Here is a 26,171-nt window from a genome sequence, read left to right as displayed (position 1 = left end):
ACAAAAATTCTACCACTGGTATTCCTTAGATTATTGAAATAAGCATAAGAAAGATAGCAATTTATATCATGCCTCTGGAACAAGCCCTGAATGTAGTTTCATAGGTTGTAAAGAAAGGAAAATTCTTGTTACACAAGGAACTTCGTTGGATATAGATGTTTGGTAACACTTGAAGTGGGTTTCCAAGAAGAATGAGAAAAGAATGCCTGAACTCTGTGCTTTGGCCAAGGTTTGCCCAGAACTGTGGGAGGCTGTTCTCTGAGAGAAATGCAGAAAACTCTGGAGTCTTGTTTCATGAAGAATTAGAAGCAGCAGCCAAATCCATTGCCCCTGACAAGAAAGTACACCTTTTTGAACAAATGTTTAAGAAATGTCTTTTTCTTGACAGCTACTCAATGGCATTTGAATAAACAGCTTATGGCTCCTGTGTGTGACCTTTCGGTATTTCCAAAGTGCATACTGGGACCATGTTGTGGTACAGCAGGTTAAACCATTGCCTGTGACACTGACATCCCATATGAGCACCAGTTCAAGTTATGGTTGCTCTACTTCTGATCCAGTTCCCTGCTGATGAACCTAGGAAAGCAGTGGAAAATGGCCCAGTGCTTAAGCCCTGCCACCCACATGGGAAACCTGTATGGAATTCCAGGCTCCTTGCTTTGGCTTATCCCAGCCCTTGTCTATTGCAGCTATTGGGGGAGAGAATCAATGGATGGAAGATCACTTCTTCTCTCTGTGTAACTCTGCCTTACAAATAAATAGATATTTTTTAAGGTACATAAATCCCACCACTGGTTTCCACAGAAGATGAAAATTTATAGTGATAGAAAGAGGCTGAGTAGGCCCCGGGGTGGTGGTGGTGGAGAGACAGGGAGAGGGAGAGGGAGAGATTCATATTGAATCAATTCTCACCACTATAGAAATATTTGTATTTGAGGCCACTACATATTTTAATCCAAATTATAAATTGGGACCAAATTTATGAATGCATGAATTAAGTGGAGACAATTCTGCAGTTCCATTTCTTTTTTTTTTTTTCTTCTTTATTTGAAAGTCAGAGTTGCACAGAGGGAGGAGAGGCAGAGAGAGAGAGGTCCTCCATCCGATGGGTCACTCCCCAGTTGGCTGCAATGGCCATAGCTGCGCCGATCTGTAGCCAGGAGCTAGAAGCTTCCTCCCAGTCTCCCACCATAGGTGCAGGGGCCCAAGGACTTGAGCCATCTTCTACTGCCTTCCCAGGCCACAGCAGAGAGCTGGATCAGAAGTGGAGCAGCCAGGACTTGGCGCCCATATGGGTGCCAGCACCGCAGGCAGCGGCCTTATCCCCTATGCCACAGCGCAGGTCCCCTGCAGTTCCATTTCAAATCATGGGTAATCCCATAAGGGATCACTGTGAAGCAGAAATCCTTCTAAAGGGACGTCCAAAGTTAATTGTGCTATACTGGTTCTCTGAATGCCCAAATTGAAGAGTGGAATCACAGAACGGACTTGACGTTAACCATCTTTATACATTTCACTCCTCTAGTGCAAAAGCATTTTGGAATGTTTTGTAGAGGTCATTCTTCCATGTTAATCAGACCATTAGTTATCATATCAAAAAGATGGGCCTCTTCTTTTAACCGTTACTCTGTTTTCAGCAGTTTGAAGGTGCACTACATTTAATGGAACAGATAGGCTTTCTTTTCCCTAAATTTATAAGACCTTTAAACAAGAATATTATGATTTTTAAGAAGAAGGAAGCTTAGTCATTAAAATTTTATCAGCCAAAGGAAAGTCAATTCTTTCTAGATCAGAATGTCCTATATCTGCTTTTATGTAGGCCAGTCTACCTAGATCAAATATACATTTTCATGTTAGTTTTTTTCCAATACAGCATAGTGCTAAAAATGCCAGTTTCTCCAAACTGTTCTATAACCTTTCAGAAACAATATTGGTAGTCATAAGTCACATTTCAAAATCCAAAATGTAGGCTGATTTTCTTTTCAAAAATGGAGTTATTTAGCCAAAAGGCACAACATACAATTCACTTTAAGAATCATTTGTAATTTCCCATTCTCTTATAAAGGGTCCTGCTCAATATAAAATATTTTTATGTAGTAGTTTCTAAAGCTTCATAATTATTCAGTTAGTTGCAGAATTCTCTGAGAGTCTCTGAGTACATTTTTTTAGTTTAAAGAGCACTCATTCTTAGTGGATTTTGTATACAGTTTTCTGCGAGTGGCATGTGTAGTCTAAACTTGGATGCAAAGTGGATTTCATGATCAGTTTATAAAACCACATGGAAAATGAACATAGAAGGGATTCAAACAGACTGGTCAGTTAGTAAGTAACTAATAGTGATAGCTGATGTATTAGTGGTAGCTGAATGTTATTAACCTATGTTTAATTAGTCAAATGGCAATATTTATCTTTTTGTTACAAGCTGTCTTAGCCAAAATGCTTAGTTATAATTTATGAGATTCCAATATAGTTAATGTTTATTGGTAAATCTGAATCAAGGTATTTTGCAACCATCTATATCTATAAATAACAGCACCTTTTTGGCTCTTAGAATAATGGATGGCGCTACTCTGGCGAGCTCTTCTAAAGTATTATTAAGTTCCAGCATTTTGTTCTGTTTTGTTTTCAAGATTTACTTTTTTTTACTTGAAAGGCACAGTTACAGAGAGAGAGGGAGAGGGAGAGAGAGAGAGTGCTTCTCTCTGCAGATTCACTCCCCCAAATGGCCACAACAGCCAGGGCAGGACCAGGCAGAACCCAGGAGCCTGGGACTGCATCTATGTCTCCAAAGTGGGTGGCAGGGGCCCATGGACCAGGGCCATCTTCCACTGAGTTCCCAGGCGTATTAGCAGGAAGCTGGGTTGGAAATGGAACGGCCTGGATTCAAACCAGTGCTCATATGGGATGCACAGTCTTCAGTGCCACAATGCTGGTCCTAAGTTCCAGTTTTGCTTTTTAGCACTGAACAGAATTAACTATCCTAACCCTAAAAATTTTTACTAAAATAGTGGACTCTGTGGTTGTGTCTTGTTTTTGATATTCTCTACACCCAGTTGCATGCTCCTTAGTTTCCTTACCTGTTACAGAATGTTATTTACATTCCTAAAGCTACTACCAATGCTCCAAATAAAATAACACCCACGTTTCTAGGCAACAGTAAATCCGTTATTACTAATTTAAGTTTCTTTCTGCTGTACTTTGTTATGGTTGTGGGGAAAAAAGAACTCCTTTTAAAATGTCAATCTTTTTATAGCATATTTGTTTTCATGAAACTAAATAATTGGTATAATTCCAAATTAATCAACCATATTTCAGCTGGACCTATACTTGTATAGACCTTCTAGATCTCATACAAGCCAAATACACTGGGACAAATTTTGCTCTTCAAAGAATTCATTTACAGAAAGCATCAGAATCACATTCTTTCTTTGTGGATATAGTATACATTGGACAGACAGCTACAATCTCGACGTCAGATGGTATGTTGTCATTTGCTATCTACTATAATTTTCTAATTTTATCTTGTAATAAAATCTTTTATATTCTGTAGTATAAATAGAAAAAATAATCTCTAAATACTAATGAGTCATTCTTTTACCTCCAGCAATATAATCATTTTGCTTTATTTTTTGAAGAACAGGGCCAGGTGATTATTAAAAGGATAATGCATCCTCAGTATAAGCCTTCTCTAGCAAGAATTGGGTTTATAGTTCTGGATTTTGTTTATGGGTAAACAAACTGCAGCAAACATTCTACTTCATTGTATCTTTGAGAAACAAACCATTAAGAGAGAATTCCACTCCTAAAATGCAAGTACTGACATTGACATCTTTCAAGGAATATTGACGTGAACCTTTCCATGGATGTAGGGGTGATAATTAGTAATGGTGTAAGTGAAGACTTAATGTTTGACAGTCTTAGCATTATTTTTCTAGTCATGTTAATAGACTCATCAGCATATATGTATATGATAATAAAATAATAAAAATTAAACTCTACAATGTTTTAAAAAGTCAACTTCACTTTAAAAATCCACCATAAAAAGTGTCTTTTCTCAATTTTGAAAGGGACGTTGGAATCATTGCCTTTGGAACTGTTTTCAAGTGCAAGGTGAAGACTCAACAAATGGAATGTTACTACTTCCCTGTTGCTCCTTTTGAGTCTAGAGTCACTAGACCTACATTATGATTGATGGAACACTTGTATAAGATGAATGATGTGGGATAAATGCTGTACTGTATTAAACAATATTCACTTAACATCTACTATGTCAAGTACTAGGGACTGAGAATTAAGCAAGGCAACTCATCCTGCCCTTGTGACGTAGATATCCTAGTGAGCATCACTTTCAGGGAACCTGGTTCAGAGCAAAGCTGACTGGCCCACAGAAGCCTAGATTGGTGACTTTTAAACATTTGGTTTTACCTAAAGAGGCTCATATGTCAAAAAGAAACTTAAGCAACAGAAAACTGCATTTTTGTCTCTAATTTACTGTGTGTATTTATATTCTTTAGAAATGCCAAAAAGAAGACTTCCAGCATTAGCAAATAAAGGCATATATTTCAAGCACTTCCAGGTGAATCAAATCAAAGTGAATGGATCAACTATGACAAGCCAGTATTCTGTTACCATGACTTCATATAATTGTAGTTATGATATACCCATGATTGCTGTGAGCTTTGGGCAGGTAAGCCTAGAACCTTGCAAGTTATTATTTTTGTTATTGAACATTATTTTTATGTAGCAAGATTTCTTTTTATTTTTTTAAAGTGGTTGACACATAGATTCCCTTTTATTGCAATAAGAAAATTATTTGAAGGATAAATGGAGTTTTAGAAACTTGTTAAACTTGAAAATTGATTTAAAGCTTTAGAAAGTTCTTCAGAAAACACACCTATGGGAGAAAAGACAGGGGAAACACTTCCAAGAAACAAAGGGAGTCAGATGGAAGAGACTTTCTCTGTTGACTTATAAGTTTCTGACTCTTCCAAAAAAGATACTTGAGCAGAGATGATTAAAAGAAAAGTTGAGATTCTGCATCATGTTTTTAAATAGTTCCTAATATAAATACCATTAACTTTTTCTTTTATTTTTATTTATTTATTTATTTTTTTTGACAGGCAGAGTGGACAGTGAGAGACAGAGACAGAGAGAAAGGTCTTCCTTTTTGCCTTTGGTTCACCCTCCAATGGCCGCCGCGGTAGCGCGCTGCGGCCAGCGCACCGCACTGATCCGATGGCAGGAGCCAGGTGTTTATCCTGGTCTCCCATGGGGTGCAGGGCCCAAACACTTGGGCCATCCTCCACTGCACTCCCTGGCCACAGCAGAGAGCTGGCCTGGAAGAGGGGCAACCGGGACAGGATCGGTGCCCCGACCGGGACTAGAACCCGGTGTGCCGGCGCCGCTAGGCGGAGGATTAGCCTATTGAGCCGCGGCGCTGGCTTTAACTTTTTCTTTTATCAAAATTTATACAAGGAGGAAAGAGATGATCTTGTATAATTTCAAAATAATATGGACAGTTTTTAAACTGCTCATTATCTATATAGTATAAATGTGATAATTTTAAAAGTTAATTTTTATGCAAATATACAGTTGATATGATTTCCTATAATAAATCAAAAGCAAGTATAAAAGGCTCTGGATTAAAGGTTAAATAATAACTCACCATTGTAATGAGAGTTTCACAAAGAACTTTTTTTGCTAACTAAATAACTTTATGATTACAAACCGTGAAAAACTGTAAGTATTTTAAAAATTGCCTTTATTGCACCCTGGTCCAATGTTCTGGTCTTTCTATCTTGTAAATTTTTTCCAGTCATTTACTCTTAGCTCTGTTACAAAATATGATAACTAACTCAGGACTTGGTGTTCTCAAGTTAGCTATGTCAAGTCTCACACTTTTCAAGATTTCTCATTAAACTGATAATTGATAATTGTAACCTCTAGCTTTAGTTATTTATCCAAGGTTAAATTGGAAATTTTATCCCATTATATAACTTATCCAATTATAAATTGGAAAATATAAGGCCTATTTTTGTGTTCCTTTTTTAAAAATTCAAGTCACAGAAACCTCTCGTGTACATTTGTTAAATTTATAGAACAATGAGTTGTTTTAAAACTTTAATTTGAGATGATTATAAATTCATTTGCAGTTGTGAGAAATAATACAAATATTCCCATATCCTTCATTCATTTTTCTTCAATGGTAACTTCTTGAACTCATACCCAGAACATCGATACTGATACAATCTATTGACCTTACTCAGATTTTACCAGTGTTTTTTAAACATTTATTTATTTATTTATTTGAAAGTCAGAGTTTCATAGAGAGAGGAGAGATAGAGAGAGAGAGAGAATGTATGTGTGTGTGTGTGAGAGAGAGAGAGAGAGAGAAAGAGAGGGAGGGAGGGAGGGAGGGAAAGGGAAATATCTTCATCCACTGGTTCACTCCCCAGTTGAACAAGATGGCTGGAGCTGGATCAGGTAGACGCCAGGAGCCAGGAGCTTCATACGGGTCTCCCACATGGGTGGCAGGGGCCTAAACACTTGTGCCATCATCGGCTGCACTCCCAGGCCGTTAGGAAGCAGGTGGATCAGAAGTGAAGCAGCCAAGACTTGAACTGGAGCTCATATGGGATGCCGGCATTGCAGATGACAGCTTTACTCGCTATGGCACAACATCACCCCAGATTTTACCAGTTTTGCAAGCATTCATTGTTTGTGTGTGTGTGTGTGTGTATGTGTATGTGTAGTTCTTATACAATTTAATCTCATATGTGGATTCCTCTGACCACCAAATTTCATCAATATCCCTTGTGCTACTCTTCTACAGTCATAGCTTCTGCAGCCACTTTCTCTACTTCCATTCCTCTCTTACTGCTTCACATCTGGCAGTTGCTAATCTATTCTGTCTCTGTAGTTTTGTCATTTTAACGATGTGTATATATATATATATACACACACACACACAAATTTTAATACTGTATATATATATGTGTGTGTGTGTATATATGTAAATGTATCCAAACCACATAAATTTATATCTGTATGTAACCTTTTGAGACTTTTTCTCAGCATAATGCCTTTGATATTCATTCCTATCATTATGTACATTAATAGTTAATTCGTTTTGACCGCTGAATAGTATTTAATGGTATGGATATTCCAACAAACATAATGGTATGAGTTTGCCAGCAAACCACCTACCAACTGAAGGACATTTGGGTTGTTCCCTGGTTTGGGCTATCATGAATAAAGCTTCTATAAATCTTCACCAATGTAGACTTTGGTAAAAAGGAAAATTTTCATTTCTTTGCATTAAATGACAAAAGTGAAATTGTAAGTTCATTATGGTAAGCATGGATATAATTTTTTAAAGAAACTACCATACTCCTTTCCATAATGCTGTATCATTTTACATTCTTACAACAATGTATGAATGAATGAATTTCTGTACCAATTTTCCAGCACTTGGTGTTATCACTATTTTTCTCTTTCAGTCATTCTGCTAGGGTATATAGTGGTAGCACACTTTGGCTTTATGACTTTATGTTCCCTAATGGCTAATGATGTTGAGCATCATTTAATAGACATATTTACTGTCTACATATTCTTTGAAATGTGTGTTCATATCTTCTGCTCATTTTCTAATTTGGGTTATTTCTCATTATTGAGTTTTAAAATTCCTCTATATATAATAAACATAAGTCTTTTGTCAGACATATGGCTTTTAAATATTGTCTCTAGACTGTAGCTTGCTTCTTTCTCTTCACAAGGTCTTTTACAGAGAAAATATTAATTTTTATGGAATCCAATTTATCAAAATTTTTTTTTGCTTTATAAATAGTGCTTTTGGTTCCAAGTGAAAGCACAATTTGCTTAGCCCTAGGTCCTAAGGATTTTTTCTAAAAAGTTTTGTTAACTTATATATATTATATATTTTAATATATATTATATATTTTATATGTAAATTATATATATTTAAAGTCATGATCCATCTTGAGTTAATTTCTTAAAAGATTTGATTTGAGGTCAAGGTTTACATGTTTTCCTATGGCTTCAATTGCTAGAGCAATTGAAAGATTATTTTCCCTCTATTCATTTACCTTTTTATCTCTTTATAAAAAATTCAGTTGAGCATTTTGTATGGATGTATTTCTGGGTTATCTATTCTGCTCCATTGCTCCACATGTCAGACCTTCTACCAGTACTACACTGTACTGCTGACTGTAGCTATACATATGGTTAGCCTAATTAATATTTCATAGAGTGGGTCCTCTTTTTTCTGTTTCAAAATTGCTTTAGCTATAATAGGCTCTGTGTTTTTCCATTAAAAATGTAAAATATGCTTAGCCTACAAAATATCTTCCTGCAATTTTGATAATAATTTCATTAAAACTACAGATTGCTTTGGAGGAAATTAGCATTTTTTTTATTATATGAGTCTTCAATCCATGAACACAGGATACCCCTCCATTTATTTATCTCTTCTTATACTTTATTTTATCAATGTATTTAGGTCTTCTCTGATTACTTTTACCAGCATTTTGTAGTTGTTAGATAGGATACAACATGTGTTTTGTTAGGCTTATATATATTTCCTTTTGTTTGAAGCAATTGTAAATGGCCTTACAGTTTTAATTTAGATTTCCACATGCTTGTTATTTGTTATACAGATGTGATTGATTTTTGTGTGTTGATCTTGTATTCTGCAGACTTTCTGAATTCAATGAATTTTTACAAGGTAAATACACTTATGTCTTCATAACCCAGATCAAGATAAAGAAAATCATTAGTGTCCCAGAGAGGGCACCAAAACCCAAATCCTTAGCTAGGGCTCCTCTTTGACATTAGACTGATTGCTCATCTCTCTCCTTCAGATAACCACTATTTTGACTTTTTTCCGTCATTAGCTTTGCCTATTTTTAAACTTTGTAACAATGGAATCATGGAGTATATACTCTTAATTTTGCTTCTTTTATTCAATATCGTGTGATTCATGTTATTGCATGTAGCTGTTGTTCGTTCTTTTCTGTTATATAAAGTGTGCTACAGTTTGAGTATGCCAAGATTTATCTATTCTCCTGATGAACTTTTGTATTATTTCCAGTTTGGAGCTGTTATGAATAAAGTTGCAATGAACATCCTTGCATATATCTTTTGACGCTTGTGCTTTCCCATTCTGTGTGCTAGAGGGTTTATCATTTTCAGTTCTATGAGGTTAACAGAAAACTTTGAGAGACCAGAGCAGAAGAATGCCAGTTTCAGGGTTGGAGTTACAATGTATAAATTTCTATAGTGTATTACTTCTGTCAATTGATTGGCACTTAAAATTAAGCAAGCTCTTCTGGAGTCTAGGCCAATCACTTGATTGACCATAAACTCTTCCTTTTATTGTTGGTCCAGCTTCAGGTCTCCATTTATTATTTCTCAAAAAAATCTTTAGTTTTATGATAGCTGAGGTTGTGTTTCATGCTTCTTAGATTCCCCACAGTGATTATCTCTGTGCCTTGAATAGAATACTTGCTTGATAAATATTTGCTCCTTGAGTGATGGAGGGTACATTCTGAATTAATGAGGTATTTCTGCGGTTCCAGCTGATTACTACACAGATGACTGAGTTGACTTTGGCCCCATTGTTGCAGCTCTATGGGCATGGCTTGTGTTGATTTATGTGACTCTCCTTAATGTTCTGAAGAATCCTGAATATATTAGGTTCATTTATGTCATGTCACAGGATTGTACCATGGTAAAATAGAAATCATCTTATCCATTCTTAAGTTTAATCATCTTATCAATATCTATTTTGTAAATAGATAATCTCAAATGAGACAGAGAATGAGTCTGTTTACAGAGGAAATAATTGGCCAGGAGAGTCAAAGATTCGTATTCAAAGAATTCAAGAAGCATCTCCACCTATAAGTGGCAGCTTTGACATTCAAGCTTATGGACAAATTCTCAAAGGTATATGAAAAATGTCAAGAATACTGTTATACACACATATGTACAGTAGTATAAAATGCTAAGTTTAATTTCACTTGAGAATTATTACTTATTGATATTTTTATATTCAAATGTCTAGTCACACAGGTGCATATATTTTAATATATGCCATGTTATGGCCATTTAATAAGTCATAATGTGTTTGTTTCAGACTTTCTTTTTAATATATTAGAAAATAATTCATTCAACTAAAACCAACATTATTAGTAATGATTATTTATATTTAAAAAATAGGAAAAAGTCTATAAAAATATATGACAAACTTAACATTTTTCCTGAAGGTTGTTGAAATTATTACTTTCATAAGTTATATACTTATATAATATTTGTAAGTTTTGGAATAACATTCATTATTATGATAGAAATAATAATGATAATATTAAAATATAATAACTGGGAATTAGAGTATTATTTTTAAAGATAACTTTAATTGAATTATTGAAGCCTGTATTATTCAACGTGGTGGCCATGCATCACATGTAGGTACTGAACACTTGAAATTTGATGAATACCACATGTTGAGATAATAAAATTTTGAAAATAATTGGATTAACAAAATATATTGTTAAAACAACTTTTTGTATTTATTTTTACTTTTCAAAATATAGCTCTGAGAATTTTTAAAATTATAAGTGCTGTTCACAATGCTGATCTCGATAATCATAATATTTTGGTATACTTCTTTCTATGAGTGTTTCTCTACATAATTTTATGTCATTGAGATTATGTCAGTAATAAAAGCTAATTATCCAGGACAAACGACATTTTCGTATCCTCTCCACTATCTCACTGGATCTATCAGGCTTCATTTCCTACAGTTTGTTTCTGTTTTATATCTATGACATAGGCTATCTATAAAATGAATTGATATTAAAAATTATTGAGTGAAAGCCATAGTTTGAGATAACACCACTCATATAATTTTGTTTCCATGAAACATATTCATATAACTCTATGGTATCAGTAAGACACAAAATTCACTTTCACTGTATTGGAGGAGGACATGTGATTTCAAGTGATCATATACTTTCCTGTGGGCATTCACATATTTTGAAGATGAAGTTGGTCCGTGAAATGTATGATTCCAGCTCTCTGCTATCCTTCTGTGGGTACAGGCCTCCCTGCTGCTGTGTCAGCTGCAGATTTACAGTTTGCTCTCCAGCATCTGGAAGAAATGGGACGAGTCTCAGTTACACGAGAGGGGACCTGTGCTGGATACTCCTGGAATATCAAGTGGAAAAGCGCATGTGGAAAGCAGAATCTTCTACAGGTTCGCTTGTTTGGCTTGGCTTCTATTTTCTCCTATATGGTGTTTGCTTATTTGCACCTTGTCTCATTCTAAAAAGAATTGGAGACTGTGTATATTTTAGAAATGCCAATGATACACTGATAAGAATTTTTTACATATAAAATTATACATACACCATGATAAGAATTTCTAAAAGTAAATTGCAGATTGTTCTGCATTAGGTTGACCAGGTACTTCATTCATGTAGAACAACCGTCAGTACTCTAGTTTCTATCCCATCTGGAAAAAGTCCAGGAAAATTTATGTTAGAGACCCTTGATGGGCAGGAGGAGCACAGGCAGGACCAGTATCAATACCAAATCCGGGTATAGTTTACCAAAAGGTCAAGGAGGACCAGCCTCACTGTTCGCAAGTCTACTGGCAGAACTGCATTCTGTCACCTTGGATACTTAGTGCTTTTAAAGATGAACTTTTCAAGTTCAAGAGGGAGTCACTCCTTAAGCTCTCACCTGGTTACTTTTGTTTAGATAGACTGTGGGAAAGAGTTGGTGAGGAGAGTCAGACTCCCCTCTGTGAAAGAGAGCAGTCTAGAAGAGATTAGGGGCTCAGGTTGTCAAACACTAAAAAGATGATACTTTCTAGTGAGAATGAGCATGTGAGTAAACACTCTGTCCTCTGCAGTGTTGGTGAGAATGTAATTAGTATAATCTTTTGGGAAGATAACTTAGTAATATATGGATATAGATGCATAAGATTCAGCAATCTCATATAACTCAATCCTACTGAAACAATATTAACAAATGTGAAATGATGTAGGTACAAAAATAGTTACCATAGCTAAGTAATATAACTTTATATGAATACATACAACTATAAGAGGACCCATATATATTCACCTGGAAAGGTGTCCATGACAGAAGGTGGAAAAAAAAACCCCCAGAACTTGGTTAATGAAATCGCTGTGGGAGAAGGGAGGGGAGGTAAAGCTAGGGAACTAAGAAACAAAAAAGCCAAGTATATAGACGTAGAATACAAGACTGTATGGATGTGCAAAATGGTAACACAAAAGAAAGTTCTATAGTGTTGTTTTAGAACACATGACCTAGAACTGGACTTAGAAAATCCTGCAACTGAGCCTGGTCCACCTCTGCTGCTGTCTTCCATTGGCTTTCTTCTCACCCTTCTTACCAGTTTCCTCTACTTATTCATCATTTCTGTGCCTCATCTCTTTACTGCCTGTCTCTTTGTTAGCCCCTGTCCCTGTCTCTGTGTAAGCCCCTGTGTACATCAGAAGGCTGCCATACTGGTGGAACAATTTTGGAATGATCAAATTATGCATATTGTGTCAAATTGTTAAATCAGCAACAGGAGTCACTGTGTACTTACACCCCATGTGGGATCTGTCCCTAATGTGTCGTCTAAAGCCAAGTGATGCTATAACTAGTACTGAAACAGTATTTTTATACTTTGCGTTTCTGTGTGGGCACAAACTGATGAGGTCTTTACTAATTATATACTGAAGTGATCTTCTGTATATAAAGAGAATTGGAAATGAAAAAAAAAAAACAACCTGGTGTTAAAATGGAAATGGCATAGAAAATTAATTAATTTGAAAAAAAAATTATGTAGGATCTCTGTCTTTAATGTGCTGTACATTGCTATTTAATGCTATAATTAGTAATCCAATGGTAGTTTTTTCACTTTATGTTGCTATATGGGCAAAATGTTGAAATCTTTACCTAATATATACTAAACTGATCTTCTGTATACAAAGAGAATTGAAAATGAATCTTTACATGAATGGAAGGGGAAAGGGAGCGGGAAAGGGGAGGGTTGCGGGCGGGAGGGAAGTTATGGGAGGGGGGAAGCCATTGTAACCCATAAGCTATACTTTGGAAATTTATATTCATTAAATAAAAGTTTAATAAAAAAATGTTAATGTAAAAAAAACAAATTATGCATATTGATTTGGCTTGGTTTTATTTTTTTTAAAAAGTTTATTTATTTGAAAGGCAGAGTTAGAGACAGACACACATCCATGCACACATGCAGAAAGAGAGAGAGAGAGAGAGAGAGAGATACTGAGAGACTGACTCCCCATCTACTGGCTCACACCTCAAGTGGCCACGATGACCAGGGCTGGGTCAAGGTGAAGCCAGGAGCCAGGAGATTCTTCCAGGTCTCCAATATGGGTGGGTGTTGGGGGTCTAAGCACTTGGCCCATCCTCCATTGCCCTCCAGGTGCAGTAATAGGGAGCCAGATGGGAAACAGAGCAGCTTGGACTTGAACTGGCATATGATTCTAGCATCTCAGGCAATGGCTTAACGGACTGTGCCACAATGCCAGCCTTGACTTTGTTTTATTTTTACCATTGGTAGATAATATAATTTAGGAAGTGGGTGGATAATTAGGGTAGTTAGAAGTGAAAAATGCTAATGGGGAGGTGAACAACTACCTAGAAGGAGGACTCAGTTTTTTGTTACCAAACAATAAATTGTCAAAATGGTTATATGCAGACAAAACATAGTATTTTACAGTAATCAAACTTAGTCAATTATAGAGAGAGAGCGAGAGCGAGAGAGAGAGACCTTTCATTCACTGGTTCACTCCCCAAATAGCCACAATAGCTGGAGCGGGGACCATCTGAAGCAAGGAGCTGAAAGCTTCTTTGGGGTCTCCCACGTGGGTGCAGGGGCCCAAGCACTTTGGCATTTTCCACTGCTTTCCCAGGCAATTAGCAGAGAGCTGGATAGAAGTAGAGCAGCCAGGACCTGAACTGGCACCTATATGGGATGCTGGTGTCACAGCCAGTGGCTTAACCCACTACACCACTATGCTAGCCCCATATATTCAGTCTTAAATAGACATTTTTCAAAAAGCTAAATTTTGTTTTTTAACATTCGTTGGCTTTTATTCACTTTCACTCATGTTTAAATGTAAAAAACAAGTGTGTTCATATTTATCATAGCCTTTGTAATAAAATATTTTTGTGTAAAAATAGATTAATGATTCCAACATTATTGGAGAAAAAGCCAACATGACAGTTACAAAGATAAAAGATGGTGGCTTATTCAGACAACGCATACTTGGAGACCTACTTCGTACACCCAATCAACAGCCTCAGGTATTTCTGGAATCTTTCTTATGATGTTTAATATAATTTTAAATGTATAGCCAGTTTAAAATAGGAGATTTGACTTTTACATTTGTATGTGAATCTTTGTATTAACAGTTGGCTAACTGAATATTATTTTGTGACTTCCAGGAAAAATTATCTTCCTTATGATAAAATAATGGCTTTTTAAGCTTGACTAGTGCCGGAATTTGAAAAATCTGTTCTTTCATCTTATAGTAATTCTGTGGAATAACTTTTAGGTTGCAGGTTTAATGATGAGCAAATCAAAGTATAAAGATTTTTTAATATAGATTTATTTCATTTATTTGAAAGACAGAGTTACAGAGAGAGGTAGAGACAGAGAGAGAGGTCCTCCATCCACTGGTTCACTTCCCAGATGGCTGCAATGGCCAGAGCTGCGCCGATCGGAAGGCAGGATCCAGGAGCTTCCTCTGGGACTCCCACGCAGGCGCAGGGGCCCAAGGACTTGGGCCATCCTCCATTGCTTTCCCAGACCACAGCAAAGAGCTGGATCGGAAGAGAAGTAGCCAGGACCAGAACTGGTGCCCACATGGGATGTGGGCATCCCAGGCCAGGGCTTTAACCCTCTGCACCACAGCGCTGGCCCCAAAGTATAAAGATTTTAAATGACCTTCCTAATAGCAGATTTAATTGTTCTTCATAGTACTATTAAATTCCAAGAATAATAGGCATTTACTTTTTTATTCATAATTTCATGAAACTCTCTATTCTGCTGCTGCTAGAGTACAACTTGGAGCAGAGAAGAGATGTCATCTACTTTTTTTTTTAATGTTGTTTTCCTATATTGCTAACTTTCACAAATGTTCTAGACACATATTGGTCATGTTTGATGAATGAATGAATGAATGAATACACGTTGAAGTAGAAACAAATACATAAACAGATTAATTTTTGTAGATAAACAAGCAAAATATATTCATTGTTTTTTCTAAATCCTGTGCATAGTCTACTAAATCAGGTAGCGCCTGTCTCCATGTTCAGTGCAGCTCCTTGTGTTTATTTGCAGGTTGAAGTCTACGTCAATGGAATTCCAGCTAAGTGCTCAGGTGACTGTGGGTTTACATGGGATCCTATAGCTACTCCCCTGGTCTTGGCCACAAGCCCTTCTCAAGGTAACCTACTTTTTAACTTGGGGTACAGAGTGGAAGATAACTAGCAAAATGGAAACTCTAATAATAATTTCAAAGCAGTTACACTAGAGTCACCAACTAAGAAAAAAGTTTTACATAGCAAAAAATATTATCAGATAAAAAGCTACATAAAAAGCACTATTTTAGAAAAACATACTGCTTCTGAAACTGAAGGAAAGCTTTTGAGATAGAATCACTTGTGAAAAGGAATCTTATTTTCTTTTCAAATGGGAAGTAGCTATACCATTGTTGTACAGTTTATTCTTTTCTCATGAGCTTGTGTTGGTAAGTCAGCCATCTATTAAGTAATTATATGGAGATAACTGCTTAATTTCTCTATCATAAGAATAATTTTCATTTCCTTACCTTATCATATACTTTCAGTCAACTAATTCTTCCCACTAATCTTTGTCAATACATGGGTTCAAATTATGAAGCAATATGTCATAAATCAATGGAAAAGAATACCATTTCCACATAAGTATATGTTTTATCCCCTGCTTGCTTATAGGATTACTGTTTATATCATTTAGAAAATAGTCTTATTTTTGCTTGAAAAATATCAGATTTCACAACATTCTATTTTTATCATTTTTATATAATTGAAATTTGTTATTTGCAGGATCCTATGAAGAAGGCACAATTCTAACCATAGTAGGCTCTGGGTTTTCTCCTAGCTCAGCTGTGTCAGTCTCAGTTGGACCAGTGGCTTGCTCTCTTCTTTCTGTGGATGGTAGGTCCTTTTTAAAATTATTAAATATGTTGTTCCCATCTAACAGAAAGCAGAATCAAGCAACAATAATACAATTGTGATTTTCTTGCCAATTACCTTATAAGGTCATGAAATTGTCCACCTACTCTGGATAGTGCCTTATCTTTTGAATCACTGATTATGGCCAGAGAGGAATGATTTCACTGTGTACGATGTCTTTATCCCACAATAGTTGATTTTTGTTCTATTTTTCCCTTTCCTCACATGCTTAAATGAAAGCTTCCTTGTGTGGCTGTGTCTCTGGAACACACCCTGGCTCTAGTGTTCCATGGTCCCCTTTGCTTGTGCTTTGACAAAGCCAGGATAGTGCTTCAACAAGAGGTGACCTTGTTCCCTGACTCCTAGTTTAAAAGAAGTTCTCACCATTCCTGTAGAACTTAAAGATGAACCATATTTTCTTTTGTTTAAATAAGTTATTTTTTTATTTGACAGGTAGAGTTATAGACAGTGAGAGAGAGAGAGAGAGAGAGAGAGAGGTCTTCCTTCCGTTGGTTCACTCCCCAAATGGCCGCCATGGCCGGCACTGCACCAATCCAAAGCCAGGAGCCAGGTGCCTCTTCCTGGTCTCCCATGCGGGTGCAGGGGCCCAAGCACTTGGGCCATCCTCCACTGCCCTCCTGGGCCACAGCAGAGAGCTGGACTGGAAGAGGAGCAACCAGGACTAGAACCCGGCGCCCATATGGGATGCCAGCGCCACAGGCAGAGGATTAACCAAGTGAGCCACAGCGTCAGCCCCCGATGAACCATATTTTCTACCACTTGAGATAAGGACTTAATTGTTATCTATTTTCCTAAAATTTATCTTTGATAATCATAGCTATTTTCCTTTATTTAAGTAACAAATCCATTTATCAAATTTAAGCAAATTTAATTTACCAAAGTAGATCTAAGTAGCAAATCCATTTACCAAATCATTTCTATTGTTTTAAACTTATATTCTATGTATTCTTGAGAAGTAATAGTCAGTATTACCCCTAAAATGTTAGTGCATATAGATTGTTTAAATAAAATAAGAAAATGTTTTCATTTAGTTTTTTATCACTTTTCTTCATAAGGATTTTAAAAATTAGGACAGTAGCCCTCTTTTTTATAATAGCAGTTACCATTTAACTGTGTTTTGTTGTTGTTGTTGTTGCTGCTGCTGTTTATTTGTGGTTTATTTAGATTTATTTATTTATTTATTTATTTGAAAGGCAGAATGACAGTTCAGTCTGAGAGAGAGAAAGAAAGAGATCTTCTATCCACTGGTTCACTCTCCTGATGGCCGCAAAGGCCAGGGCTGGTTCAGGCTGAAGCCAGGAGTCCAGAGTATCATCTGAGTCTCCCATGTAGATGGCAGGGCCCCAAGAACTTGGACCATCTGCTGCTGCTTTCCAAGGCTCATTAGCAAGAAGCTGGATCAGAAGCTGAGCTGCCGAGACTTGAACCAGCATTCTGATATGGGATGCTTAACTGATTCTGATATGGGTGGCTTAACTCCTGTGCCACAACACTGGCCTGACAAAAGTTCATTTTGGCCAGAGCAGAACCAGGAGCAAATTGCTTGCTTTGCTTTTCATTAGTAGCTGATTTGTTTTTCAGGGGTTTCTGATTCACAGCATTAAGTAATTTGTAAAGATCAAGATCGCCCTTCCATATTGATATAGGAGTAGTTTTCTTTAGATATATCTTTTGGGATCTAAAATGAAGATCAATATTAACATTTAGAAATTTCACTATAATAATTTTATCTCAAGAAACCATTTGTTTTCTTATTTTCTAATCAAAAGAAAATGAGATCAAGTGCAAAATTCTGAACGGTAGTGCTGGTCAGATGCTCATTGCTGTGTCCGTAGCTGATGTTGGACTAGCACAAAACGTGGGTGGTGAGGCGTTCCACTTCATCTACCAGAGTCAGGTCTCACACATCTGGCCTGATTCTGGAAGCCTAGCAGGTAAGAATCAATAGTTCTAAACAGAGAACATGGCATGTTTTCTCTCCTTCACTGCACTGTGTCTAGCACAGGGTGAAGGGAGAGGAATGCAGAGCTCCCTCCCATTGAACAAAAGAGACTCCTTTTAGAAGGTGCAGTGATTAAATGGCTGACTAATCCTTTTGTTCCTTAGGAAGCACAAGTCAGGGTGACTGCTTATACTTACATCTTAGGTTATTGAATTAATATCATCAATTATCGCATGTTTCTATAACAAGCTCATCAGTTATGTCAAGATAAGATTTATTAGTTATTATTCTGCTTACCAGCTGCTCCATTTGTAGCCACAGTCTCAGTGGAGCTACTTGACCCAGAAAAAGTTCTGGGAACAAATCGGGATGGGGAGGGCTGATGTGAAGTTGGAGAGAAAATAACACGTTTTTCCTGTTTTGTTTCAATTCATGCGTGGTTTTTGTTTGTTTCATTGCGTGCTTAATTTTGGATTTTGTGTTTTGGTTTTGATCTTCTAGGTGCATTCTTATTTTACCGAGTTTTTCTCTTAGTTTTCTTTTTACTTAGAAGTATGAAAATTTGAGATATGGTGAGAGTACTAATGCACTCCCTTTATCCACCCATAGCATAGTTGAATGAATAGAAAGAGCATAATTTTTTTTAGGATAAAGGCGGCACTGTAGGAAATAGCAGTTGCTGCTAATTATGCCCCAGAGCAAAAGTGGGTTTGCAAATCTGTTATTTTATTAAATCGCTTAGCATAGATTCTTCGTGTTTGCCTGCTTCGGAGCTCAGGCTGGGGATTGTCATGGCGACAGTACATAGCCCCTGTCTGGGCCTTCGACTACATGCCAGTCAATCTCTTAGATTATGGGACGATTCTTAAATGAAGAACTAAATGTTGCCAGAGTTTCTTTTTGTTATAGTAGATCTGTTTTGATTTTGTTTGGTTTCTCTCATGAAGGTGGTACTCTACTGACTCTATCTGGATCTGGGTTTCATGAAAATTCAACAGTGTTAGTTGGAAATGGAACCTGCGATGTGATTGAAGAAGATGTAAATAGGATAATCTGCAGAACACCAAAAGTAAGACCTCTGATTTCAGTCATTTCCCCTTCCATCTGAAATCTTAATTAGTAAACACTTTTGTAGAAAGTTAAACAGAGGAATATCTACCTATAATGTGTAGAGATTCCATTATGCTCTTTAAAAACCATATCTTCAACATCTTCCTGATAAAATACAAAGATAAAATATTATTACCACATTGTGGATACTTCCAATAATGAAAGAAGTCAAACACATAAACCAATATTAATTAAACAATGTCTTCTATTTAAAAGGATAGAGGTAGATACAGAACAAAGATAAAATACAGTCAGCCCCTGAGGATGGATGGGACTTTACCAGGTAAATCACCAGAGTTAAAAAAAAAAAATCATTAATAGATAGTATAAAAAATTCTGGGAAGCAAATCTAGGAATTTTTAGTTTTCAAAAAGAAATATAAATTTTAAGTTTGTTAAAGTTTCAGTTTGTCGACCATAACAAGTAAAATTCTTCATGGAAAATTACATCTTAGGACAAATGATCATTCATTATTTTTGAATAATACCCTTCAAGTTAAAACCAAGATTCTGATTTGTTTATTGTATGCAAAAAGGTGATGAAACAAGCCATAGACATTAAAAACTTAGGAGCAGATTGAGTGGGGATATTATGTAGTTGCAACCTATGAAAAACAAATTTGAATGTGCTTGGACTGAGTGATGTGGATGAGAATCTAGCTGATACGATAATTAAAGCTTACTTTGTTTAAATTGTGTCATTCAATCAAACACTGAGAATGCATTAAATAAATACTAGAAGATAGGAAAATGTTTTTCCTACTTGGGAGTTGTATAGTTGTCAATCAGTAGCAGTACCGAATGTTTTCTTAGGGGTCAAATTGCTTTGCCGTGGATTCAGAACTATGTCAGTAAAAGATACAGTATGTGACTTGCCAGTGAAGAGTAATAAAAAGTATATTTGAGTCTATTTTAAGACAACATGTTAAAATATCACTTAGAGGATCACTTATCCAGAGTATCTCAACTGTATTGTGGAGCTATCAGAAGTCCAACAATACAGATGCCTATAAAATGAACTTGAAACCTGCTACTTTGTACACACTTTTCTTGAACATTCAAATACGTAATCCATATTTGACACTACAGTTTTTGAAATACCCAGATACTCAGATTCATGATTTGGAACAAAAAATAATCAGCAGGTGTTTTTTTAACTTTTTAATTAATTTTTTAATGTATATAAAAGTAACAAGTTCCATGTACTTCATGTATACAGTTTTAAGAATATAATGATACCTTGTACCCACTCTTATTCCCTCCCTCATTCCTACCATTCTTCTTCCTTGCTTTCTTATTTTTTTTTTATTTTTACAATGACATATTTTCAATTTACTTAAGAATCGCAAGCTGAACCCTCCACTGAATAAAGAATTCAACAAGTAGTAAGGATCAGCTGTTGAATTTCTATATATCAACATGTATTTTTTTCCTCTTCCTTTAGAGAATTGAGGGTATAGTTGATATTTCAGTTATTACCAATGGATATCAAACCCTGGAGAAGGATGCCTTCAGTTATAATTGTTTACAGACTCCAGTTATAACTGATTTTAGCCCAAAAGTACGGACGATACGAGGTAAGAAACTCTTCACTAAGATCACTTAACATACATATAAAAACTACTTTTAGAAAGTCATTTGAAGCACAATTTCTCCTATAATTTTGTTTCTTAAAGTGAAACCACAAGTTTTTCCTTTTTCTACCATATTTTAGTCTATTTATAATTTCACTCTGAACATGTGCAATATGGATAAAATAGTGTTCTATTTTCTAAAAAAAAAAGTGTTTTGTCATCTTTTTTTTTCCTTGGGAAACACATGAATTTTATCTCCACCTGGCAGCCATCACCTCTTGCATTGTTTTTTCTTTCTTTGCTGAGAAAAGTTAAAGTGTTAGGATTTCTGAAGTCCAATGAAAGATAAGAGGTAAACTGGTTTATTTAATATGCAAATCTCACACTGGATAAGTTAAACCTTTTTGAAAAACTTTCATTTTCTTTTAATATAGGAGAAGTTAATTTAACAATTAAAGGTTATAACTTTGGAAATGAACTCACACAAAAAGTGGCAGTTTATGTTGGAGGAAAACCCTGCCAAGTTCTCCACTGGAACTTCACAGACATTAGATGCCTTTTGCCCCCATTGTCTCCTGGAAAACATGATATCCAAGTAGAAGTCAGAAACTGGGGTTTTGCATCAACAAGGTATGGTAATGAACATAAACTTAATGGAGATGAGAACACCTTCCATATTTTAATAGAACTGGGATAGGAAAGCTAATAATCATCATTATGCCAATCACTTTCTTCACCTTTCTAAATTTTTTTTTGCTAAAGATCATATGACTGTCTCTTAAAATGCATTGTGACACTTAGTTCGAGACCAACACCACTTAGATCAGATGAATTTCTCTGGACAATTAGATTTTTGTATAAGTTACATGGTTTTTTTCTCATTCAGTAAATACTTATCAAGCAGTTTTCATAGGACAGAGCCTTGCTCAATGCTGGGTGTATGGTAGAAGATAAGAGGGTTCTATTCCCTATATCAATAATTCCATAATTTTGTTGGAGAGATGGATGTCAGAGGATCACATCATTAACTTAATTATACATGTGAAAAAATATTATGGATAAGAGATACCAGATGCCATAGCAGTGAAAGAGCTACAGATTGTAAGGAACAGGGAAAGGTTCTCCAAACAGGTGATAAGGAGCCAAGAAACAGGTAGGAATTGGCCATCTGCTGGAGAGGGTGGAGAAAACCTGTAGTTTCTTCCAAAGTTTTACTTAAACAGAAATATTTTAGTTTTCATATGAGCAAGTTTTTATTTTAGGATACATAGAAAAGAATAAAACAAATTTAGGGATTCAAAAACAGCAAATAAAGCTGATGTCAGGGTGTAAGGGGGATGACTACAGTGAAATTTTGCAGGAGGTAAAGAACCATGAGCAACAGCAAACAGAATTTAGGACTACGGGAAATGAACTAATAGTTCTAGAAGAGCTGTTGGCTTGTACATTGACTGCACGATAGAATGGGTAGAATTGAGACCAGACAAAAGCGTGTATTTAGGTGATGAAGAAACACCATTTATTTGTGCTAGGGAGTTAGATAATAGTCAACAAAGAGACTCCCTGGAGTAGCTTGGCCTCTGCAGTTAGAATGGCAGTTGGAATGTGGGAGTCAATACTCCTTGTTAGATCAGAAAAGCATTGTACCTTTTTTTGGCTTCTAGCAGACACACTGTTGGTAACAAAGCAAAATAAAATCCAAACCTCTCACTGAAGCAATGAAAAGGGAAATCTAGACAAGCTTCTAATAAACATGGAGTGATAAATTCAAATTAGGTAAAATTTTTTGCACATGTAAAATGTGCTGCATTCTATTGCTCTTCATTTTTATAGATAGAATTGCCCCTTTATTTTCTATTAAAATATACTTTAAGGTATTTCATGTAACTTTATTATTCATTTCTCATAACCATATCTTTCCATAATACCTTAAGATCTTCCAACTCAAATTCTTCTGCTATTAAATTTTCAGAAATCTAATTTTCATAATTAAGGAAAAATTGTTAACATGTACTATCCAAAAAAGTTGAGGTTATAATTACCATATTATCTAGCCTGAAAAAAATAATGTCTAATTACATAATGTATTCAATTATTTCTTCTCCCTTAAGGTATCCTACTCTTGCAAGAATCTAGTGATGTAAATCCTTAGGAAGCTCATTAAAGATTCTGTTCATTTTTCTTTTTCAGAGACAAGTTAAATGCTTCCATACAGTATATTTTGGAAGTGACTAACATGTTTCCACAGAAAGGCTCTGTGTATGGTGGAACTGAAATCACAGTCTTGGGTTTTGGATTCAGCATGATACCAACTGAGAACACTGTACTCTTGGGTAAGAGCTTTGTCCTCAGCACGAAGCCCATTATTTTTCTTGTTTTAAAGGACATGCTCTAGGTGCTGGGTTATTACATACATTATCTTAATTATGGAAGCTTTATTGTCCTACTAGTGTAAAAGAAGGTTAAGTCTGTTTAGTTAAGGTGATAAGAAGCTGAATAACTATTTTTTATTTCAGTGAATAACTATTATATATTTAATGTGTAAAGAGAATCCCTAAAATGGAGGAAGGTTCTCTCTGAAAACAATCAGTACTCGAAAATGATTTTACTACTAGAAAATAAATGCTAAACACCCGAACAATTAAGACAGGGTTTTTTTTTTTTTTTAACTTTTATTTAATGAATATAAATTTCCAGTATACAGCTTATGGATTACAATGGCTTCCCCTTCCCATAATTTCCCTCCCACCCGCAACCCTCCCCTCTCCCGCTCCCTCTCCCTTTCCATTCACATCAAGATTCATTTTCAATTCTCTTTATATACAGAAGATCAATTTAGTATAAATACTTCAACAGTTTGCACCCACATAGAAACACAAAGTGAAACATACTGTTTGAGTACTAGTTATAGCATTGAATCAAAATGTACAGTACATTAAGGACAGAGATCCCACATCAGGAGCAAGCGCACAGTGGCTCCTGTTGTTGACCCAACAAATTGACACTCTAGTTTATGGCGCCAGTAACCACCCTAGGCTGTCGTCATGAGTTGCCAAGGCTATGGAAGCCTTCCAAGTTTGCCGACTCTGATCATATTTAGACAAGGTCATAAAAGACAGAGTGAGGATAGTAACCAATGATCCTAAGAGTGGCCTTAACCAGGTCTGAACAATTATACAGCATTAAGTGGGGAAGAGGACCATCAGTACACACAGGTTGGGAGTAGAGCCATTGGTGGTAGAGTAGAGGTTATGATTACAAAGGAATGAGGCCCAAGTGGACTAGACAGGGTCTAGAACAAAGGACAGAGTCATTATTAGAGGAGCTAAGAAAGGTGCTGTCTAAGCTACAAGTAATTTTTCTGATTGAGAGGCAAATAGAACCTGATAGAAGGGGCTTGATAATAATCTGTTGGGCTGAAGACAGGGGTTTTATAGGGACTGTCATTTACTAATGATACTTCCTCTCTGTAATTCCTAAAAAGGTTTAAGAAAGCATTTTTTTTCCTTCTGTCTTTATTCTTTCTAGGGCCCTTTCCTTGCAATGTGACATCATCCTCAGACAATGTCATAAAATGTACTCTTCATTCAACAGGAAATGTGTTTAGGATTACCAATAATGGGGAAGATTCAGGTATCAACAAACGTTGATATATTATGAATAATGTATGCAATTTACCCTGGAATTAGTATGGTTTTATTTATTTTTACTATTTTTTACTATTCAGAAAAAAAATATTATGATTTATTTTATAACTTGTCAGGGGTATTTGACCTAGGGGGTCACATAGCAAGTGAATTAGTGGTAGACTTGAGTCTAGAAAGCTAAACTTATAATTTTCAAGTTCAGGAATTACCATGTGACATGTTGTTTTGCTACAGTACAGAACTTCCTGGATTACTGTAGTTTATTATTAGTCATAAGTTTCTAAATGAATATTCAAATTAAAATAACATATATTTTGCATTCCTCTATGCTTTGGAAAATTCTTATATCTGAATGATTAATCAAAGCTTTTAAAAACACTTCTTGTAATATTTCTGAACAACTTACATATTAAATTTCCACTTTTTTCATCGCCAATTGATCATTGCTTCTTAATTTGATTAATTTTCTATCTTCTCATAATCTTCCTTTATATTTGTTAAATATTTAAATTATGTTTGTAATAAACTTTTATGATGTTAATTAAAAAGTTAGTTTCATTAGTGAGTGTATTAAAAAGGTAATGTTTCAAAGGTAGTTATTCAATTTAACTCCTTTCCCTGTTTTCTTCTAAACTATGATTGTGTTCTTACTCCCAGTGCACGGATCAGGTTATGCCTGGTCTCCATCCGTCTTAAATATATCTGTGGGAGATACAGTGACATGGCATTGGCAAGCACACCCATTTCTTAGGGGAGTAGGATATAGAGTTTTCTCTGTTTCCAGTCCAGGAAGTATAATTTATGATGGCAAAGGATTTACAAATGGAAGACAAAAATCTACATCAGGTATGTTTCTATTTCGTTGAATATTGGATTATGCCTGTCTTTCCTACATGTAATAAAAATATCTTTTTGAGTCTGTAAAATCCTTTTACATAAATAATATACACAAATACACTATGTGGTTTAGTTGGCATTTTATTGCTATAGTGGAAATGTTAGAAATGAATCTAAACAAGTTATATGTATTAAAATGAGTTATCATATTAGAAACATCTTTGTGTATTCTATGATCAACAACCAACTGAAAAACATATTGAAACAGCAAAATACAATGAAAATAAGAATATACTGGTATGCTTTCAACAAACCATTCTGGTAGAAGTGTTGAACTTCTGTTGATTGGAACCAGGTTTAAAACAAATATTTCTCCCATGACAGTTCAGAATAGTGTGCCTTTTAGATTACCTGTTTTGTTATACATAGGTAACAACTGGTTACTCATGAACAAAAAATAAATGAGTTTCTTAAAATTTTTCATTCTATAATGATTTTTTCCTTAAATTCTGGCAAGTTATGTCATAGTTGCTATGGTTTTGTAGAAAATTAATGTAGAATCTTATATTTCTGGAATGTAATTTCATTATATAGGATAGCCCTTTTACAGTCAGTGAGTCATTTCCTTACCCCTTCCTAATGTAATATCACAACGTGAAAAATAAGAAATCTGTCATCTACATGTGCCTTCAATTGATCATTTCCAAATTCTGACCTCCTTTTCAAAGATGCATTAATTGCCTGTATTTAT

General features: G+C 35.6%; 1 protein-coding gene across 1 annotated transcript in view; it reads left to right on the top strand.

Annotated features, from left to right (window-relative positions):
* PKHD1L1 (PKHD1 like 1) overlaps positions 1 to 26,171 on the top strand; it is a 180,747-nt gene that overhangs the window by 46,206 nt on the left and 108,370 nt on the right. The window contains exons 22-35 of the mRNA XM_062189474.1: positions 3,316 to 3,479; positions 4,515 to 4,687; positions 9,816 to 9,963; positions 11,118 to 11,272; positions 14,254 to 14,376; positions 15,416 to 15,521; positions 16,162 to 16,272; positions 18,081 to 18,245; positions 19,201 to 19,322; positions 20,807 to 20,939; positions 21,371 to 21,566; positions 23,127 to 23,269; positions 24,465 to 24,569; positions 25,241 to 25,429. Of these exons, the coding sequence (XP_062045458.1) occupies positions 3,316 to 3,479; positions 4,515 to 4,687; positions 9,816 to 9,963; positions 11,118 to 11,272; positions 14,254 to 14,376; positions 15,416 to 15,521; positions 16,162 to 16,272; positions 18,081 to 18,245; positions 19,201 to 19,322; positions 20,807 to 20,939; positions 21,371 to 21,566; positions 23,127 to 23,269; positions 24,465 to 24,569; positions 25,241 to 25,429 (2,033 nt within the window). The remainder of the gene's footprint in view (positions 1 to 3,315; positions 3,480 to 4,514; positions 4,688 to 9,815; positions 9,964 to 11,117; positions 11,273 to 14,253; positions 14,377 to 15,415; positions 15,522 to 16,161; positions 16,273 to 18,080; positions 18,246 to 19,200; positions 19,323 to 20,806; positions 20,940 to 21,370; positions 21,567 to 23,126; positions 23,270 to 24,464; positions 24,570 to 25,240; positions 25,430 to 26,171) is intronic.

Source organism: Lepus europaeus, chromosome 4, assembly GCF_033115175.1.
Source record: "Lepus europaeus isolate LE1 chromosome 4, mLepTim1.pri, whole genome shotgun sequence".
NCBI lineage: Eukaryota > Metazoa > Chordata > Mammalia > Lagomorpha > Leporidae > Lepus > Lepus europaeus.
The sequence above is the reverse complement of the archived record's forward strand: the minus strand, read 5'-3'. Positions and strand labels throughout refer to the sequence as shown.